Source organism: Patiria miniata, unplaced genomic scaffold (genome assembly GCF_015706575.1).
Source record: "Patiria miniata isolate m_02_andy unplaced genomic scaffold, ASM1570657v1 HiC_scaffold_24, whole genome shotgun sequence".
Taxonomy (NCBI): domain Eukaryota; kingdom Metazoa; phylum Echinodermata; class Asteroidea; order Valvatida; family Asterinidae; genus Patiria; species Patiria miniata.
The window spans coordinates 15,673,804-15,694,225 of record NW_024037063.1 but is presented as its reverse complement, the minus strand read 5'-3'; the positions used below and the strand labels follow the sequence as shown (position 1 = coordinate 15,694,225).

Sequence of the window (20,422 nt, the reverse complement as noted above, 5' to 3'; positions counted from 1 at the left end):
CAAAGTCTGGGGAAAATTTGAATTTCCTCTTTTTTGGTGATTTCCCAGTTGCATGCCTGAACACTCAAAGGTACATTTGTGGCCTGATGCAGTGATGATTCGTAACTTGAGTTACAATGGAGGGGCACCCAAAATTTTCATCCATGCTGAAAGGTTGACATTGTTTTTACCGGACACCGGTAAATCTAGGATATACAAACCGGTATATCTAGGATGTACATGTACGTGTACAAACAAAGAAATTCATATATTTTACCGCCCTGTACCGGCTTAATGGTTGCCATATTGCTAGCTTAGCCACGGCTAAAATATCACTCGCCTTGTGACAGAAACCATTGAAATAATTTGAATTTTTCAATTTTAGTCCTACACGGCAGCCATCTCGGACGCCATCTTGAATATTTAAAATTGTTTAAGAATAACAGGTCTACACCACCCTAGATCTCATTCGATACACCCCAAAGATGATCAGCAGAAAAACACTACATGTATAGCAGAGAATCAGGGGTCACTCTCCTGGGCTGCCGGACTGCATACCTTCCACTACATGTAATGTATATATGCACATGGTAGCATGACACATCTTCTCCTAGGTGGTTTATTGTTACTTCATGTCAAATCTAGTACATGTGTACGACTTGTAATACATGTACCATGTTAAAACTTGATCAAAATAGAAACAAACTGTCCACACCTCTGCCAAAGGAATATTGAAATGTGACTACCCTTGACTGCACAATGTTCTTATGGTCATTGAACTGATTGATATAGAAATATTCGTTTTGATAACACCTCACCCACAGATTCTGTATCTTGATTCGCCACTTGAGAGCGAGTCATATGGGTTGTTACTCACACACAAGACGGTATTCGCTATTTTTGCCATCTTATCTTGCTGTGCATGGCCTAACTTAACACAAAGCAATCAAACTACTACATTTTAATTGTATTTAGCTCAAATAAATCAGTTATCTCTTAAAATCAAGCAGAATTTGTAGGCGAGGTGTTAAAAAAAAAAGTTGACTGCTTTTGCCTTGGACAAAATAGAATGCTCCATGGATCACCATTGGGGCTAGTCTTACTATGCAACTTGAAGCAGTCAATTAATACTTGAATACTATCTAAAATGTACACTGTACACTAAAACATCAATTAAATCAATATAACTGAGCATGGGCGCAGCCAGGATTTTTTTCTAGAGGGGGCAAAACATATTTCCCCCCCAAAAATTCTTGTATTTCTCACCAAATTCTTGATTTATCAGTTTTTTGGGGGAGGGACATTTTGCCCCCCCCCCCAACTCATTAAATTTAAACCACTATGACTTCGCGCCTCTTTTTCTTCTCTTTTTTCCTTTTTTTTTGGTTGGTTTTCCGGGGGGGGGGGGGGGGGGGGGGGGGGCAAGTGCCCCCCCTTCCTCCCCTCGCGACGCCCATGTAACTGAGTACCTAAAAATCCACTGAATGAAGTCAATGGAAGAATTGTATGGGAGGAATATGCTGAAACTACTGAGGAAATGCCTTTTGGGCAAAGATGGGTATGGATAACCCATTGCACATGGTATACCAATGGATTCAGACTGGGGTCACTAGTGATGTGTGAATCCTAAAATATGACAACAATGCCACATTCATGTCTTCATAAGTCGGATTTGAAGGGAAAACAAGCACATTGACTATCCACATCACATTCTTCTGTAAAGAATTAGGAACTACCCCACTATTTATCAAAAGGCATGCTGTTTTCAAAGTTCAAATTGGACTTATTGACTTAAACTGTTTGTGTGTTCATGAAACTGTATGTTCAAGTAGAAAAATTATCAGAATTTTATTGCAATTTTTGAAGGTGATTCAAATTGAAAGAATGGACATGTTTAGTAATTTAAAATAAAGGTCAGAATTTATGAAATACAAGAAATTCTTAGTATTAACTAACAAACTAATACATAAAGAAAGATAGTTAATTCTGACAATTTTAGACTCTTAAAATGAAATTTTAAAAGGGATTATTATACAGATACATATTTGATGGAACATGTAAAACACAAGCGTGCATATCATAAAAAAAAGTACTCAGAAACAATCATTGATGCGTGTTAAATTGTAAGTCCTAATTTGCACTATGCTAATGACATTAACATAATACTTTTGAAGTTTACTTAAGAAATGTCCCAACAATGTGTGAGTACATTGTAAGTGAGATTGCACCAAGTTGAATGCACTGGTTACTTGAACTCACAAAAGTATTGGAAGAGTGAAGTACACACATACTTAACACTGGAATATCTCACAGGGTCTTGCAATCAGTGCCTTAAGTACATTCATAATAAAAAGCGCAAAACTGGAAGGCTTTCAAGAATAAAATAGTTGCAGACTTTAGTTAGCTCTCTTTTAAAGATAAGAAAAGAAAGTGCTGAAAACTGGCTTAATTTACACAAGATTTGGACAATGTTTTCACAATTCATTACAATGGTTTCTTCTTTCATTTTACACAAAGGCGGACTCACCACGCAAATGACAAAACAGAAGTGACATGAATGTGTAGCGTCTACGTAGCTTTCTTTTAAACATCAAGTTATAATGTATCAGACAATCTATTTAAAAGTTTTTGAAGGTCTTCTTGAAACTATGTTGGATGACAAGGGGACGGTCACGCATGGATGGTTCAGGAAGATCAACAGCTTTATCCGCATCGGGTACAGACTCAAACCAGACAAAGCCATACCTGCCATGACAAATCAACAAGAAGTCTGAATGAGTTCCTAGAGCATCAGATAATCAGTCACATCGCTTCTTTGAAGTATGACTTGATAAAACTTGTATCACTTGTTAAAACTGCATAGGTTCATACAGTGTAGTAAAAGATTGTTCTGCAAGTACAGCAGAAATGGCAATCAGTGATATTAATCAATGTGTTCTGCCCTCTGCCACCTGGCCTTTCCTTCGGCTTCTCTGTTTTAAAGATGCTTGGGGAGTGTGTTTTGTTGGGACGGGCTGGAGTCTGTCAATGCTTCAGGGATGTGATTGGTCTGTGCCAAAAAACCCTGAAAATTGTATTCATGAAGTGCAAACTCCTCCCCTCGCGACGCCCATGTAACTGAGTACCTAAAAATCCACTGAATGAAGTCAATGGAAGAATTGTATGGGAGGAATATGCTGAAACTACCGAGGAAATGCCCCCCCTTCCTCCCCTCGCGACGCCCATGTAACTGAGTACCTAAAAATCCACTGAATGAAGTCAATGGAAGAATTGTATGGGAGGAATATGCTGAAACTACTGAGGAAATGCCTTTTGGGCAAAGATGGGTATGGATAACCCATTGCACATGGTATACCAATGGATTCAGACTGGGGTCACTAGTGATGTGTGAATCCTAAAATATGACAACAATGCCACATTCATGTCTTCATAAGTCGGATTTGAAGGGAAAACAAGCACATTGACTATCCACATCACATTCTTCTGTAAAGAATTAGGAACTACCCCACTATTTATCAAAAGGCATGCTGTTTTCAAAGTTCAAATTGGACTTATTGACTTAAACTGTTTGTGTGTTCATGAAACTGTATGTTCAAGTAGAAAAATTATCAGAATTTTATTGCAATTTTTGAAGGTGATTCAAATTGAAAGAATGGACATGTTTAGTAATTTAAAATAAAGGTCAGAATTTATGAAATACAAGAAATTCTTAGTATTAACTAACAAACTAATACATAAAGAAAGATAGTTAATTCTGACAATTTTAGACTCTTAAAATGAAATTTTAAAAGGGATTATTATACAGATACATATTTGATGGAACATGTAAAACACAAGCGTGCATATCATAAAAAAAAGTACTCAGAAACAATCATTGATGCGTGTTAAATTGTAAGTCCTAATTTGCACTATGCTAATGACATTAACATAATACTTTTGAAGTTTACTTAAGAAATGTCCCAACAATGTGTGAGTACATTGTAAGTGAGATTGCACCAAGTTGAATGCACTGGTTACTTGAACTCACAAAAGTATTGGAAGAGTGAAGTACACACATACTTAACACTGGAATATCTCACAGGGTCTTGCAATCAGTGCCTTAAGTACATTCATAATAAAAAGCGCAAAACTGGAAGGCTTTCAAGAATAAAATAGTTGCAGACTTTAGTTAGCTCTCTTTTAAAGATAAGAAAAGAAAGTGCTGAAAACTGGCTTAATTTACACAAGATTTGGACAATGTTTTCACAATTCATTACAATGGTTTCTTCTTTCATTTTACACAAAGGCGGACTCACCACGCAAATGACAAAACAGAAGTGACATGAATGTGTAGCGTCTACGTAGCTTTCTTTTAAACATCAAGTTATAATGTATCAGACAATCTATTTAAAAGTTTTTGAAGGTCTTCTTGAAACTATGTTGGATGACAAGGGGACGGTCACGCATGGATGGTTCAGGAAGATCAACAGCTTTATCCGCATCGGGTACAGACTCAAACCAGACAAAGCCATACCTGCCATGACAAATCAACAAGAAGTCTGAATGAGTTCCTAGAGCATCAGATAATCAGTCACATCGCTTCTTTGAAGTATGACTTGATAAAACTTGTATCACTTGTTAAAACTGCATAGGTTCATACAGTGTAGTAAAAGATTGTTCTGCAAGTACAGCAGAAATGGCAATCAGTGATATTAATCAATGTGTTCTGCCCTCTGCCACCTGGCCTTTCCTTCGGCTTCTCTGTTTTAAAGATGCTTGGGGAGTGTGTTTTGTTGGGACGGGCTGGAGTCTGTCAATGCTTCAGGGATGTGATTGGTCTGTGCCAAAAAACCCTGAAAATTGTATTCATGAAGTGCAAACTCCGGCGAGCGCGAAGCGCGAAGCCATTACGGCGTGGGGTTTGAAAAATTTTGATTTTAGATGCTCTGTGGTGCAATCTGAGGCAATTACTGGGCACTTTCCTCTGAAATTCTGAAGCAGAATTTGTTTTAATTTTATGAAGAATTTTCCTTTATTTGTTAAAATGTACTCTTGTTCTAATAAAGTTTTTTCTGTACTCAAAGTTGAGAACCATGCTGTTCTCCCCAGGATTGTTTCAAACCTGTGGGGGAATTTTTGTTGTGATACAACAACCTGCGAAGCCACGGCGTGGGTTCGGGGCCCGCTTAAGGGCCCGGAAAAATTGTGAACTTTAGAAGCTTTCTGGTGCATTTTAGAGCATTTCAGAGGAGATCTTGTAATATTTTTGTAAAAAAAAAAAAAAAAATTGTAAACTTAAATCACTTCTGCTTCCAATAACATGCCTTTCAAAATAGCGTCGGTAGTATTGTTGGAAAACAATTATTTCACCATTTCTATGTAGTAAAGCAAGGAATCGTTTATATTTCATGTATTTTGTGCCTGGATTATTCTCATTTGCGCCACAAAAATTATCAAGACTAGCCATCAAAAGTGATCAAAACTTGCCTCACCTAATTAAAAATATATTTGAGGGGGGTCATTCCACAATTATGCTTAACGTACATCACGGCCGCTAGCGCCGCAAACATTCACTCTGGCCGGCCGTACATCACGCCGTACACACTGCCGGCCCGCGATATTTTTTTTTACACAACTATCTGGGGTACTTTGTGCGCTTTCCTATGGGGCTTGGTTTTTATAACCAGGCTTGAGCGGAGGCTACTATTTTTCAACTTGGTACGGATTTCGGACTTTATTTCCCTTTTTAAAAAAATCCTCCAGAGCCTCAGATCAGGAAAAGAAAAAGGAAATTGCTGCTATACAAGTAGTATCCGACTGAAAAATAACGTTTTTAAGATTCAACTTAAAATTGTTGAAAAAAAGAGCAAAATCTTTGTAGGCAGAGCGAGGAATCGAACTCGAGACCTCCGATCATTAGCCAGCATGCCTAACCACTAGGCAACGGCGGTTCTCGAAATTTCCGTGCAATTCATAAATTATATACTTTCACACATGTGGAGAGAGTATACGTGCGCGCGCGTAGGTAAAATGTTACAGGATTGTAGAGCGCCGCTACGCGGCGCTCTACAATCCTGTAACCGTGATTCAAGTCGCCTGAAAAATGGATACCCCCAGTGGCAATTCAAGCTTCCGTACCCCAGATAGTTGTGTAAATAAAATATTCGCGGCCGGCCCGGCGCAGTATCAGTGTGCACTGCTGCACTGTGTACGGCCCATCCCACATGGCCGAAAATTCTGCAGGACTGCAGAAACACGCTACGATGTTTCTCCACAGAATTGAGTTTTGCAATCTCGTCATGTCAATGGAAAATACATACACAGAAAATGAAGATCACGTTCTGTGAATAAATATGCAGAAATCCTCTTTTTCCATCGATGGTTGTTTGGTATTTTAACGATCCAATTTCGGCCGATTACGCACGGAAAACGAACCTGCGAGTACTTGCAGTAGTCACTGGTTCCGATCCTTCATCATAGCATTGATTCTGTTAGTACGCGAAGGGTACCAGTGTACCATGCTGCACTCGACTGCACACCTGACCAGCGCAACACGTGCATCACAAGTACCGACACAGGAACTAGACCTACATAACCACAACCTCGGCCCCGAGCGAAAAATCACATAATCGCACTAATGGCAACGCATGGTCTCCAACTTCGTTCTCACATTGGGTGTTCAATATGTGGTGCGGCATACATATCGATACAAAGTTTATGTCTGTTAGTAAATTTCGGATATTTCGGCAAGCAAAACTTATTATGAATAATTAATTAGCACATTCTATCCCCCTATTTTCTCAACGGATTCACACGATTCACGTTGGTGGACTTTTGAGGCCCAAAAAAACGGATTTCCGGAAAAAAACGGAGAAATCACATCCCTGATGCTTAGGCCAAAAAAAAAAAGTCGCCGTAGCCATGCGTGTCGGCAAAATGAAAAAGTTTTTTTTTCAATGAAAGATGATGTCTCAAAACCGCCAAACTCACTGGTTTGACTGGAATTCTGCTGCTGCGCAATTTCAACGTGTTTTTAGATGGGGTTATGATCAAGAATAAGCTTTATGTGGCCTCTCTGGACTCCCATATATTTGTTTATATTTGTTATTTGCACTAAGTTTAGTCGGGCACCATTTGCAGTCATCTGCCGACATTTGAAGCAAAAAAGTCGGGTAAAAAAAAAAAAAAAAAGCCGCGTCGCCGCACCACTTTTTGGACAAGCTCCATACCAGAAACCGGACACTTTTTTTTTTGGCCTTAACCCTAACCCACCTCACTCCTCCAAAATCCTCCTGGCGGTTTTGGAGGATTCTAGAGGATTGAGGATGAATGGTGATTGAATCAAATGAGGATTCTGGAGGATTGAGGATGAATGGTGATTGAAGCACATGAGGATTTTGGAGGATTGAGGATGAATGGTGAATGAAGCACAAGAGGATTTTGGAGGATTGAGGATGAATGCATTTTGAGGCAGGACTGTCTGATGATTTTGAAGGATTTGGCGTTGGTTATCCTTCATTTAAACACGAGTGCAAAGTTTTGGGATGAGGAGGATTTTGGAGGATTGAGGATGAATGCATTTTGAGGCAGGACTGTCTGACAATTTTGAAAAATTTAGGCGGAGTTGCAAAATTTTGGAGGATTTTGGAGGATTGAGGATGGTTGTAAGCAACAAGGGCCTAGGGGGTTAGGGTTAAAGACAACTTATTTTGATGAACACAAATGAATGACCACATATACAGTCACATTGTTAATGTTGTAGTTGTAGTAGATTACATGTATGGCAATGCACTGCAAGAACAAGCTGCAATCAGGCCTTAGAGCTCTCAACATGTAGCTTATTAAGACACATCTTAGACAATACCTTCTTGATTTCTGAGTCCTATGAGTGCGGATGATGACAACGTGTCCTGGTGTGATACCACAACTCTCCAGGTACTGTCTCAATTCATCCTCATTGATCCCTGGATGCAAACCTCCAACATGGACTTTGTAAGGGACTGCATTAATAACAGTAGAGAAAGAAACAAGTTTAACCCTCCTATTGTTGAGCAGTCACAGACAATCAAGAATTTCTTTCACTGCCCCTACCATGCATTTGTGTACAGACTTGTAAAAAACAGATGAAGTTCGTGATTTTGTGTGAACACTGTGACTAGTCTAATTCCAAAAAAGGTAACTGGTGCATACAACGGTTATATCAATCAGATCCAGTCAAAACAAGGCTATATCAAAATAGACAAACAAATTCTTAAATTTTATAAACAATCTCTTGAGTGTTGACTGCTGTGGCAAGCTGCAGATACTTGCATGCCTTACACAGAGTCCCACACACAAGTGGTCTGAAGCACCATCTACAAGGCTGGTGAGATAATTGCTGTATTGGCCTTAAGGACAGGGGTAATTAAGGTGTCACACTCTGGGTACCAATAATGCTGAATATGTGCACTTTGTAAATACACATTATAATTATTATTTAAACAAGGTGGAATCAGAGAGATGTCAATTGTTTAATATTGGGTTTTAATTTGATGTGCACAATGTATGGAGTCATTTGCTGAACAAGAAAGTTGCCATGTAAGGGGCGCTCACAACTGAGCTATCCTTTAAGACTAGAGGCATGGTGAGCCATCCCAAGTATATTCTACATTTGTGCCCTTTGGGGTGTCATTGAAATAGGAGAGCTACTCACACTTGCGCGGTCTTGGAAGGCGTCTGACTATCTTGAGCTCCGTCTCCCAGTCGTTGCTAGAAGGAGAGGGCATCGTGATTCCATTCAGAAGCATCATCTTCTTGGCTTCTTCTTCTGTCTTAACAATCACCGTTGCAAAGCTGAACAAAAGATAATAGTTTGGATTTGTTTGTACCCTCTGGTGCTTACATTGTATTTAAATTTTTTTTCAAAGCCAGAATGGTTAGTTTTTACTTTAGAGAAATATGCCTGTTGCTTATTTGCTTTTTCTCACAAACATTTTCCAGCTTTTGCTCACTTTTCTTTTTAGCATTTAAGCTTTTAAAATTGTTACTTAAGTGTTAATTTGTTTGGTAATATTTGGCATACTGAAACTATAATGGAACATGTATGTATTCAGATTATCTATCACAGCACAAATATTGTTTTAGGAGGGTAAGCTCTAGCCAACACTGACTTTAGTAGGCCAGGAGCCACTTTCATGAAACACTAAGACACGTGTTAGGAAGGGTTACTCGTCTTAACTTGCAACTCGTCCTAGAATCAATTTATCTTAACTTAACTTAAAATGTGTTCAAAACGTCATAACGACTGAACTCGTCTTAACTTAAGATTGGTCTGAGGGTCGTCTTATCCCATTAACGTGTGCATTTATTTGTATCATCTGGAAATCATTGGTTTAATAAAAAGTAGCTTGTTTACAAAATTTAACAGTATGCCAACACCTAGTAATCATTTAAAATTGAGTGAAAAAAGTAGGAGCAAGAATAACTCCATCGTACCCTGTATGTCAAACTGATTGAATATAGCATAATGTTTCTGGCAAAACTTTGTCTTCTGTACACGTGTGCGCGTGCGGAAAATTGGCCAATTTGCTCGTTTCTTTTTAACAACTGCTTGTCAAGCAGTAAAAACAAATGTAAAACAGCCATCAAATTTATAGTTTTGATGCCTCTTGCTACAGTCAGGTTTTAAATTGATCTTATAACTCATCTTAGCTAAGTTCGATCTTACAGCGGGAACATGTCTTTAAGACTTAAAGTCCCAAGTTGATTCACAAGAAAAGTTAAATTTGGTGAAATTGGTGACTTTACAAAATCATTACGTCATTGCATTCCCAAATCAGGACTAAATGGTTTGATTGGTCAGTTCGAATGCAGTGTTTTGTAATACGACAGTGGGGCGCAGTTATGTGCATAACACGATACAGAGCGAATGACCCAGGTTTTTTCCCTATCCATTGTGTATGACGCGCGACGTGTGAATGAACGAAGACCCCATATAGAAAGCGCCTGCCGATTGGTCAAAATCTAGAGGTCAAAAGGCAGTTGTCTTGCCTAATTAATCAGTGAATCTGCTCACATGTAACAGACCACGGTGAATGCCATGGTCTATTACATAGACTACGCATGCAACATAAGCCAAGGTAATGTCTCCTAATCATGCTAATGAATCTTGGTGCTGGATCTTCAGCTAGCTAAAGAAGCCTTTACTACCAATTGCAATGTCATCATTGCCTTAAAGTCTGATGACTCGCACAAGAAATGACATACAATGGGTTGTACAGTTGAATACGTACAGAGACTTGGCTGCTTTCAGCTGATTCTTCTTGTACAGTTTCTGCTTGGGAGTCAGTGTATCAGTCGGTGCATGTTTCAATCCTTTCATGCGTTTAATGAAGACTCGTGGGTGGATGCCTTCCTCTTGAAGGAAGTACTTGAGTGTCTCTCTGGTCACACCAGGTGGCAGGTTTCCACAATAGAAAAAAATATCTTCTGTTGGATAATAACAAAGGCATGCACGTTGAACATGAAGAATTAATAATTTATAAGACGGAATTTTGCATCAGGGTGATGTAAATCAAATTAGGTTTTCCCTTCACCGGCGTATAAACACTGTATACTCAGTGTGTTACCTCCCGAACCCACGTCCTCCTGCTTTCTATTGCAGATGTCTTACCACTCAACCATCGAGCTAACAGGATTGGTTGGCTGGTTTGAATCTGATGTATATAGCAGGGGTTACCGGATTAAAAAGTCATAAGATGGAATTTTTGCGTCAGGGTGATGTAAAATCAAATTAGGATTTACAAACGGTAGTTTATAAAAAACGATAGTTTACAAAAAAGGAAGCAAACGACTGTGATGAAAAGGGAACGGCTGATGGAGTGAATACATTCCAAGTACACAAATGTACTGCAAGTATTGTACATGTGATCCACCTGGCGTGCTGGCAGTATTTAAACAGTTTGTCCCCCCCCCCCCAAAAAAGTTCTGCTTTTGATTTTCCTTACCTACCCTATTTTGACAGCCTCTACCCCAACTTTTTTTATGGGAAAATGAAAAAAAACACCCAAACCATAATACCCTAATTTTTTTATGGAAAAATGAGAAAAAACACCCGAACCATAATTTTTACGTTTTACCCTCATTTATATGCAGACGCCTTCATATGATAGTACGCAAAAAAAATTTGCCCCCCCCCCATGAAGTTCCCTATCTTCCTACCCTATTTCCAAATGCCATGTAATCATAAGCAGCACTATTTTTTTGCCTTTACATTTTTCAATTGACCTAACTAAAATAAAAAATAACCCCATGACGACCTTTGACCTAAAATGTCTGAAGTCATCTCAAGTTTTTCAACCTAAAGATTATTGTGTCACCAAGGTTGGCTGAGAGAAGTGAGCACTCAACTGATAAAGCAGTCACCTGATTTATTTTGCCTGCTGGGATGGCCTTGTTGAAATTGCCAGCCAGAGAGGGAGGGTTTTAAAATGACTGAGCTTTAAAGTGATCTGGCACTGGAATTGACAATACTCTGTCAACTCCTTAACCTTCCTTCTAAAAATGCTTGAATTCTGAGTGTTAAGCTTCTCCAATTATTTTTTGCATGGGAATGCATGCATGTTCCATTCTTCCAGCACAACTTAAACAACTCACCTATTTTAGGTGCCTTCTTCATGGGGATATCATTTTCTTGACGAGAAGCTTTCCTCTTCCTTGATTTCTGTTTGACACCAGATTGCTTCTTTCCTTCATTTGAATCTGCATGGGGTTGTTTTTTCACTGTTGTCTCTTCTTGTACCTGGTTGGTATCCATGGTGACATCAACTAGTTCCTGATTGGATACAGGACCCATTGAGACCTCATGTGACTTACTGTGTGCTTCCTGATTCCCTTTAGCACTCCTTGTCTTGCTCAACATTTGTACTGGTTTCTCTACACTAGTACCGGTAACGTTTGCCAGCTCAACTGAATCAGTCTTTGTCGATGCTTCAGCTTCCTTGATGTTTCCAGCTTTGAAGTTAAAACTAATCTCACCATCCTCACTATCATCCATCTCTTGGTTGACAAAGTTTACACCAGATTCCTTTTTCTTTAGAATCTTTCTCCTTAACTTGGTGTTACTATTCTTTTGTGATTGTTTGACTACAGGCTTTGTTACTGAAGGGGAGTTTTGTTCATCAGTATTCCCAGGGCTGTTTTTATTTCCAGAGATCCCCACATCTTTGAGTTCTTCAGGCGACTCGGATATCTTGGAGGACGTTTTATCCCTGCTTTGGTGACCTTCCTTCTTTTGTGCCTTTCTGTTTCCTGCTCTGGGCATCGTGATGACAGTTAAAACAACTGTTTCCTACACAAGCAAGAACCCTTGAAATAATAAACGCATACATATGTGCGATTTAGAAATTGCAAATTGATGGGTACATGTATAAATATATCACATATATCAAATCAAGTAAGGATGAAATCCATTTTACACTACTCGAATACAACATTTCTAGATTTAATAATGTCACTGATTCAAAACTTGCAAAGTCAATCTTTTCAATGTTGCATATCTGCAAGTTAAATGGCAAGAAGTAAGCTCATTGAAGGCCAGTTAGACTAACATTATATTGAAACGAATCACAATTGATGACAAAACTGCCGTCTGCCGCTTCATACCACAAATCAAGAGACAGATTTCACCACAAGGAATGTATCATAGCAGAGTTGTAAAATAAGCACAAAAAAAGAAGAAAACCATGCTTAGGTGAGTGAACTCCCATGACAAATATCAGGCCCACTTGCCTGATTTATGGCATACAGGTTCACTCACCAAAGCATTTAATTTTTGCATTCAGAGGAAATCAATCATTCAGGTGAAAAAAGAACCTAATTTCAGTAATTTTTGTTGTTGTCTACTCAGTATGGCCGATGCACAGACTTTAATACTAGTCTAGTACTAGTAAGTGGTCATTAAAGTACATTGTAAATGCAGTTCTAGGTAACATTCTGTCAATTCGGTGCCCAATTTCCGGACATTGCCTGGTGAGCACTTCACTCCCTCAGTAACGTAGCCCCACGAGTGTGGCCTCAGTATTGCTGCACAGCACATTCCGCCACACACCTGCGTTTCCATTTTTATACATACGGTTATTTGTATTCTATGTTTCAGCTTTCCTCCGGGTTGTTTAGTTGTCCTTAAATCCAATTTTTCGAGAAATTTAAGCATCTTTCTGGAGTCCATATGCATACATAACGTCTGTTGATGGCAGCCATTTTTAATATAATGACCCCAAAACTGTGACGTCACGTTAAATGCAAATCGATATTGTCTTTCTGACGGCTGTTTCTTTTACAATCTCTAAACCGATAGAAGCGCGCAACCAAACAGTCTGGGCAAATCCATTTTACAAGAAACAGCCGTGGCATTGCACCTTATGCACCTGATTGATAAGATCGATTTCCACAAACACAATGTCACAACTTTGAGGTCATTGCTTCTAACATTCAAATGGCTGCCATTACAGATGTTTTACGTGTGCATTACTCCAGAAACATTGCTTAAATTTCTTGAACAATTGGATATAAGGACACTTAAAGTAAAAAGAAAGAAATACTTCTGCTTCCGGTTACCCTACCAACCCTATTTTGACAACCCCTACCCTAATTTGTTTTGTGAAAAATGTGGGGAAAAAACCTGAAAACCATCATTTACTACCTTTTACCCTTGACTACAGGCAAACACCGCCATAGGATCTTAATACACAAAAAACAGCGCAGCAATACAGAGGCCATACTTGTGGGGTAGTTCAGTAAGGGAGTCCATCTGGACTAACTGACCACCATACTGAGGCTGAAAAAAATTAACAATGTACATGTAGCGGCTAGCCAGACTGGCTTTTGCCGTTGAGGGGGTCAACTTACCCTGGTGGGGCCCAGCCCCACCATGCCCCCTCCACCTTAATAATAATACTACTACTACCCGAGTCTCATGTTTCTACCAACAATTAAGTACTCAATGCGGTGGAAACTGGAAATTATGTCAATTATTAAAGAAAGGTAAATAAAGTTTATGAGAAATATGAGACCCATTATGTACAGTAGCACCTTTAAGGGTTACAAGGTGCTGCGGCGCATATTGCAGCCACTGCCAGAAACACCGGGGCAAACCCCTTCTCTTAGCGATAAGTGTTACTGGGTTCTTTAACGTGCATTACACAACACACGGGACCTACGGCTTTGCGTCCCGTCCAAGGGACAAAGCAATAATGGAAAAGTGCCTTGCTCCAGAGCACAAGCACCATGTTCCCAAGGTCAGGATTCGAACCCATGTTCCACGGCACATGAGTCAAACACCGCAACCATTGAACCACAGCACCCCACTGACGGGCGACGGGCCTGGCGTTACTCTCTCCCCCCCCCCCCCCACACTAAAAAGTGACGTAGCAATTTAGGTACCGATTTTGATCAAGATTATCTTCTCATCTACGCCTAGAACTATGGGTATTACACATAGTTCTAGGGGTACTTCTCATCCTCGACACAAATTCCAAAAGTTAGGGTAGGCCTACATAGTCATAGAGGAACCCGTAACTGTTCAAAAACACATTTCTTTATCTAGAAATCTTCATCTACATGTACATGTATGTGGCCAAGAAACGACGTTGGATGTGGTGTAGACCCACTAACTGGGGCCTGAAATCTTTGGAGCTCTATGAAGTACCCTGATGCAATACGCGGCTGCGGATGAAGAGCTCACATAAGAGAGCGTGCTTCACTGCAGAGAGTTCAAAGATATTTTGGAATGACATGCAACAGCCGCGGTGCATTTTGCCAAAGTTGACGCACGCTCAGTAGATAATTAAAGCTCTTGTCTGGTTCCCCGACCCTTGGCCTTTTGAGTTTTTACTATTATTAGGGTGGCCGGGAAACAGTCTGGTTAATATCAGAGACGCCATGCTTTTTCAAAACCATCTGAATTCTTTGCTGAATTACCATGATTTTATCTGGATATCTAGACCCCTGAAGGTATCGAATTGTGCTATTAAGTAGTCATACTATAGCTGGGTTGATTTTCTGCAGACAAAATAATTTCAATCTATTAATTGATTTTCGGCATCCCTAGCAACGGGACCATCAGTGCACAGGCTGTATGTGGCACTGTGACTCAATATACGGAGGTAGTCCAGTTTTTGAGTCACATTTATACTTAGCCCCAAATGTGGCCAGTTTACTGGACTGCCTCCGTAAACATAGGCCACACATCCGCCATCACTGAACCTACTCGGCGAAGTTTTCAAAGTGACTTCCACATTGCGACTTCAGACCCAGTTCATTTATGCTTTAAAAATACACTCACCCTCTTAATAACAAAGTTTGAACCTGCTTCCAGTGTCAGTTGCCCAGCTGCTACATAATTTACGATTATTACTGGAGCCTTCTTGGCAACTTTTTGGTCCAACTGAACAATAACGTCGCGCAATACCTGACGGGATACGAACCAATATGCAGGGATTGTGCACCTGTCAATCACACATGCACGAGGCACGCCGCAGGCCCGGTGGTAGTCTGGTTCCCAGACCAAAAGATTCTGACTATTCCTGATGAGGCCGTGTCCGAAACGGGCTTCAGAGCTACGGCTAGGTCTATTGTCAGCGCATTCTCACGTATTTTCAATGGGCGTGGACCTAGACCTACATTGTAGCTCTAGACAGTTGATTCGGATGTAGCTGGAGTTACCCAGCCCTGAGTTTTATCATTGGGTTCTCATTTAGGGCTGGAGCGAATTTTTCTCGAAAACGATAGTATAGGCAAAATTTTTTGGAAAATGTTCAATTTTGTCCCCGTTACACACTAATTGCAACTGCAACTCACCCCAAACTTGCCTGGAATAACCATTACACAGGTCCTTGAAGTAAAAAACAATCCACGATGAAGATTCAGCCTACAATTGCAGTGAAAACAGGAGGAATAACCGCTAACCTGACAATCTTGCTGGCATGGCCAGGACCGCAATTGGTTTGTGCACAAAAAAAAATTGTGTACAATGAATGGCGGTCGATTAACAGGCACAGAGAGCGATCGCTGTCAACTACTCGTTTTGCCGGCTGCGCTGGCTGTTGGCGCATGACGTCACGCGGAAGCGTAACACCCGTTGACTGATTCATGCACTAATATGAGGTTTACCACTCGCATCACAGCTTTGGTACTGGAACCGCAACCAATAGTGCATGAAACAGTCATCGGGTGTTACGCTTCCGCGTGACGTCATGCGCCAACAGCCAGTGCAGCCGGCAAAACGAGTAGTTGACAGCGATCGCTCTCTGTGCCTGTTAATCGACCGCCATTCATTGTACACAATTTTTTGTGTGCACAAACCAATTGCGGTCCTGGCCATGCCAGCAAGGTTGTCAGGTTAGCGGTTATTCCTCCTGTTTTCACTGCAATTGTAGGCTGAATCTTCATCGTGGATCGTTTTTTACTTCAAGGACCTGTGTAATGGTTATTCCAGGCAAGTTTGGGGTGAGTTGCAGTTGCAATTAGTGTGTAACGGGGACAAAATTGAACATTTTCCAAAAATGTTTGCCTATACTATCGTTTTCGAGAAAAACTCGCTCCAGCCCTAAATGACAACCCAATGATAAAACTCAGGGCTGGGTAACTCCAGCTAATTCGGATGCAGCCTTATTTAGACGTGAGCATCGGGAATAATTGTCAGGCCTGGGAACCAGACTACCACCGGGCCTGCGGCGTGCCTCATGCGCGCGTGATTGACAGGTGAACGATCCCTGCATATTGGTTTGTATCCCGTCAGGTATTGCGCGAGGCCATTGTTCAGTTGGACCGAAAAGTTGCCAAGAAGGCTCCAGAAAATATTGTAAATTACGCAGCAGCTGGGCAACCAGACTGGGACCGTGAGTGCATTAAAAAGGTGCAAAATTTTTACTCACCATTAGGCTAATTAATGCCCACACAACACATACATCAAAATGATAAAGTTGCAAGCATGTCATCTGCGAAATTTGAGACCTTAGGCAAAAAAAAAAAAAAAAACATGTTTAGCGTCCTGCCTCTTTGACAAAAAGGAAGGAGGACGCCCTTTTTTTTTTTTTTTTTCTTTTCAAAATGGCCGCCCGACACATTTTTCAAGACAATGCGGCCAGGCTATTTTTCAAGATGGTTACCAGCTTTTTTCAAAATGGCCGCCACTTGGACTCAGGAAATGACTTATTGGCTTCTTATGGGCAAGATGCAACGCTTTCGAGTCAACTCGTACCTTGGGCGACTCGTACCTTGGACAACTCGTACCTTGGACAACTCGTACCTTGGACAACTCGTACCTTGGACAACTCGTACCTTGGACATCTCGTACCTTGGATAACTCGTACCTTGGACAACTCGTACCTTCAATTAAGACGACTCGTACCATCAGAATAAAAAGTAGAGTACTGTACGTGCGCGACTTAGTGTGTGGTTCCTTGACTCCGAAACGATACGATTCTTTTCAAGTCAAAGTTAATTTCCTTCTCACAGAACCACATTCAAGATCTAATGGCTTTGTCAGGCAGCATTATTTTACGCATTGGGCCTGGCGGGCCGGTCTTCGAGGGCGCGAGCAGCGGTTGGTCGTGCGCGGTACCGATGCCGGTGACTCGGAAGTGGCCGGCGGGCAAGCTGCGCGGCGTGCGCGGCAGTGCCATTCTGTTTTTAATGGAATTACATGTACATGTACTTGGGGAGCACGGCAAGATCATAGTAACTTAAGTCCTATTCACAACGGCCGTTGACAAAAAAAAGGACCCCGTATAACGCTTCCACATTCTGCGCTCTCCAGTACCGATGCGGCGAGTTCAAAGCTTATGATGTTCTCATGCTGGGGCCTTTAGTTTAACAAGTACACCCAAAGTGTCGCTCATCTATTGAAGCGTCGCTCATCTATAGAAGTGTCACTCATCTATAGAAGTGTCACTCATCTATTGAATTTTATAGTGGAGAAACTTCAGATGCGGATTTGATGTGGTTTAATTATGCAATACAGCCCAACCACCGTAACATCCTGTTTCCAGAGCGAGCTTTATTAAACTCTATTAAAACCAACCGACAAAATTTATAAAAATCAAATTTAAACATTTAATGTGTCTAAATAAAGTAATTTCTGCGTTTTCTTGTGAAGTCTAATAACCAAAGTATACAAGAGCAGTCAGTACTTTTAAATGATTCAGTCCTTTCCTAGCTATAAGTCTGAAAGTCTCAAATGTAAAAAAAATTTCACAGTTGGTTTATTCATCAACTGGTTTATTCGAAACATTTACAAATTGGGGGCGGGGGTTTGGCCAGATGTTTCGTCATAGTCCGACTTGTTGAAATGAAATCGATGAACAGCAGACAAGCAATCGTCTCTTGAGCAGCGCAATGGTTCATCAGAAACCTGCAAGATCATCTGAAAAAAAAAATAGCGGTAAAACACATAGTTTTGGGATGAAAATATATCGATTCCGTAATACATGTATTTTTAAGTAGGCCTTAGGCTCTAAATGCCGTTGAAAAACGGCAAACTGGAACAATGTCACCGTGCACGGACGGTCCGACTTGTTAAAATGAAATCAATTAATAATGGTGGACTAGCAGCAATTGTCTTTCGAGCAGTGCAGTGGTTCATCAGAAAACCGCAGGTTCATCTGTAAAAAAAAAAAAAATTGCGGCGAACACATAGTTTAGGATGAAAATTAGTATTTCCTAACAAAATTGGAAATATTTGTCAGTCCAAGATTCACGTCTTATCATTTTTGCGGGAAAAAAAGAAAAAAGTAGTTCAGGCGATTTTAGGGATCAATAATAGGAAAAATGTTGCAACCTGACGCCACTTTTTTCTTCATATATATATATATCATCTCAATGATGGTCATTCATTGCAGAAATGATGGTAAGGTTGGTAAGGTAAGGTTTTATCTTGGATAAAAACATCAGTTCCATAATATTTTCACGTAGCCTAAAGTCTCTAAACGTAACGGCAGACTGCATCAATGTCACCGTGCACAGACGTCCATATTGACCGGTCAGCGCGGCGCAAGAACCGTGTCACTTTGCACGGATGCCGCGTGGGCCTGTGCATGCCGCGCACACAGTGCGTGTAAGCTGCCGCGGCCGGCTTCGCGCTAAATAAATTCCTCTTTTTTGGAAAAAGAGAGCCCATACCAAAAAGAGATTCACCTTTATTTTAATAAGCAGTCCACTTCCAATGAGTTACGGTCCACTTTATTCAGCCTCGGATCATTATCCAGATTGACGGTACGACTTGTCTTACGCGTGATGGTACGAGTCGTCTTAACTGAAGGTACGACTTGCCGAAGGTACGAGTTGTCCAAGGTACGACTCGGTATAATGACGTCGAGTTGAAGGTACGAGTTGTCCAAGGTACGAGTTGCCCAAGGTACGAGATGACCTGTTACCGATGCAACAGAAAATGAGACCAAAATGATGTAACAATGCAGAACCGAACATGTATGATTAGACTCTCGTGCAGACGCACGTGCTAATTGACTATTTCCACAGCTTTATGCACGGTATAAAAGTCTAAAAATACGATTTCTTTCGTCAGAGATCGTTAAAATTTATCAATTTTTGTCTTAAAAAAAAAAAAAAAAAAAAAAAAAGGAGGTGGCCTCTAAAAAGGAAGCGGGCGGGGACGCTAAACATGTTGTTTTTTTTACTTCGCCTTAAATCCAATTTTAAGGCAAGTTTTTGGCAGTTCAAAAACCATCCACGTCAATCTCCTAGTAGTTGTTTTTATTTAACACTAGATTTTATTTTCTTCTTCATAACCCGTACGCCGTAGCTTAGGAGGTTTTTTTTAAGGAAAAAATTATCCGAGAAAAAATTGATAGTCTGGTTCCAACGGCCAACGATTTTGACGTAGAATACAATAAGGTCTGGGAACCAGACAGTAACGGCCGCCGTAATGATTAGGCCATGTACCCCATGGCCTCCATGATTACCCCGAGAATTGTACTCTTCAGTCTTATTCTTAAAATAAGCCCTACAATTATTGTAAATATTGCAGTTACCTTGAATGTCTGTGAAGATCTTATTCTTCCGAATACTCTTCATACACTTACTGAAAATATCGATTTGAAACGCGTTCTTGAAGCTAATAATCAACTGTTTCGACTAAAAACTAGTAGTACTGGCTTTATGAATGCACTGCGCTGCATGCACGAACACGTGTTTATGCACAGCAAAATAGCATGCAAGCACCTGCGACTACGACAGTACCATTATTATTGCGCAAAAATCGCCGTCGGGATACCAGTCCATGGGGTGGAAGAAAGTGGGCAGAAACGTGGATACCAGTGACAAACAGCGCCACCTTATGGATGCAACCCTGCAAATAAATTCCCATAGACACTCGTGCTAAATGCCCACACTTCTAAATTCTTTTAAAAATACTCAGAACTCTCACAGGTATTCAAGCTGCACAGAAAAATGATGATCAACATGTCAT

General features: G+C 40.5%; 1 protein-coding gene across 8 annotated transcripts; it reads right to left on the bottom strand.

Moving 5' to 3' along the window:
• Positions 1–3,570: 3,570 nt before the first annotated feature.
• On the bottom strand, positions 3,571–20,208 carry LOC119732609. Of its 8 annotated transcripts, XM_038206184.1 has the most exons (7): positions 20,037–20,208; positions 16,872–16,950; positions 11,593–12,286; positions 10,230–10,425; positions 8,651–8,790; positions 7,823–7,958; positions 3,571–4,492 (listed from the first exon to the last, which is right to left on the bottom strand). In XM_038206184.1, exons 2-7 carry the CDS (start codon positions 16,932–16,934, stop codon positions 4,366–4,368), a joined length of 1,356 nt encoding a protein of 451 aa, XP_038062112.1. In that variant the 5' UTR covers positions 16,935–16,950; positions 20,037–20,208; the 3' UTR covers positions 3,571–4,365. The 8 variants fall into 8 exon arrangements, with proteins under 8 accessions (XP_038062112.1, XP_038062113.1, XP_038062114.1 ...); XM_038206185.1 differs by lacking the exon at positions 16,872–16,950 and having other exon boundaries at positions 11,593–12,303; positions 19,986–20,207; XM_038206186.1 differs by lacking the exon at positions 16,872–16,950 and having other exon boundaries at positions 19,986–20,207.
• Between the last annotated feature and the right edge of the window lie 214 nt (positions 20,209–20,422).

Bases quoted from the DNA above. Each gene is read 5' to 3' on its own strand.
- LOC119732609 (XM_038206184.1), bottom strand. From the start codon at position 16,934: ATGACATGCTTGCAACTTTATCATTTTGATGTATGTGTTGTGTGGGCA. The intron at 12,287-16,871 runs GTGAGTAAAAAT...TTGCTTGTGTAG, and splicing joins GGGCATTAATTAGCCTAATG to GAAACAGTTGTTTTAACTGT. The intron at 10,426-11,592 runs GTGAGTTGTTTA...ATTATCCAACAG, and splicing joins GAAGAAGGCACCTAAAATAG to AAGATATTTTTTTCTATTGT.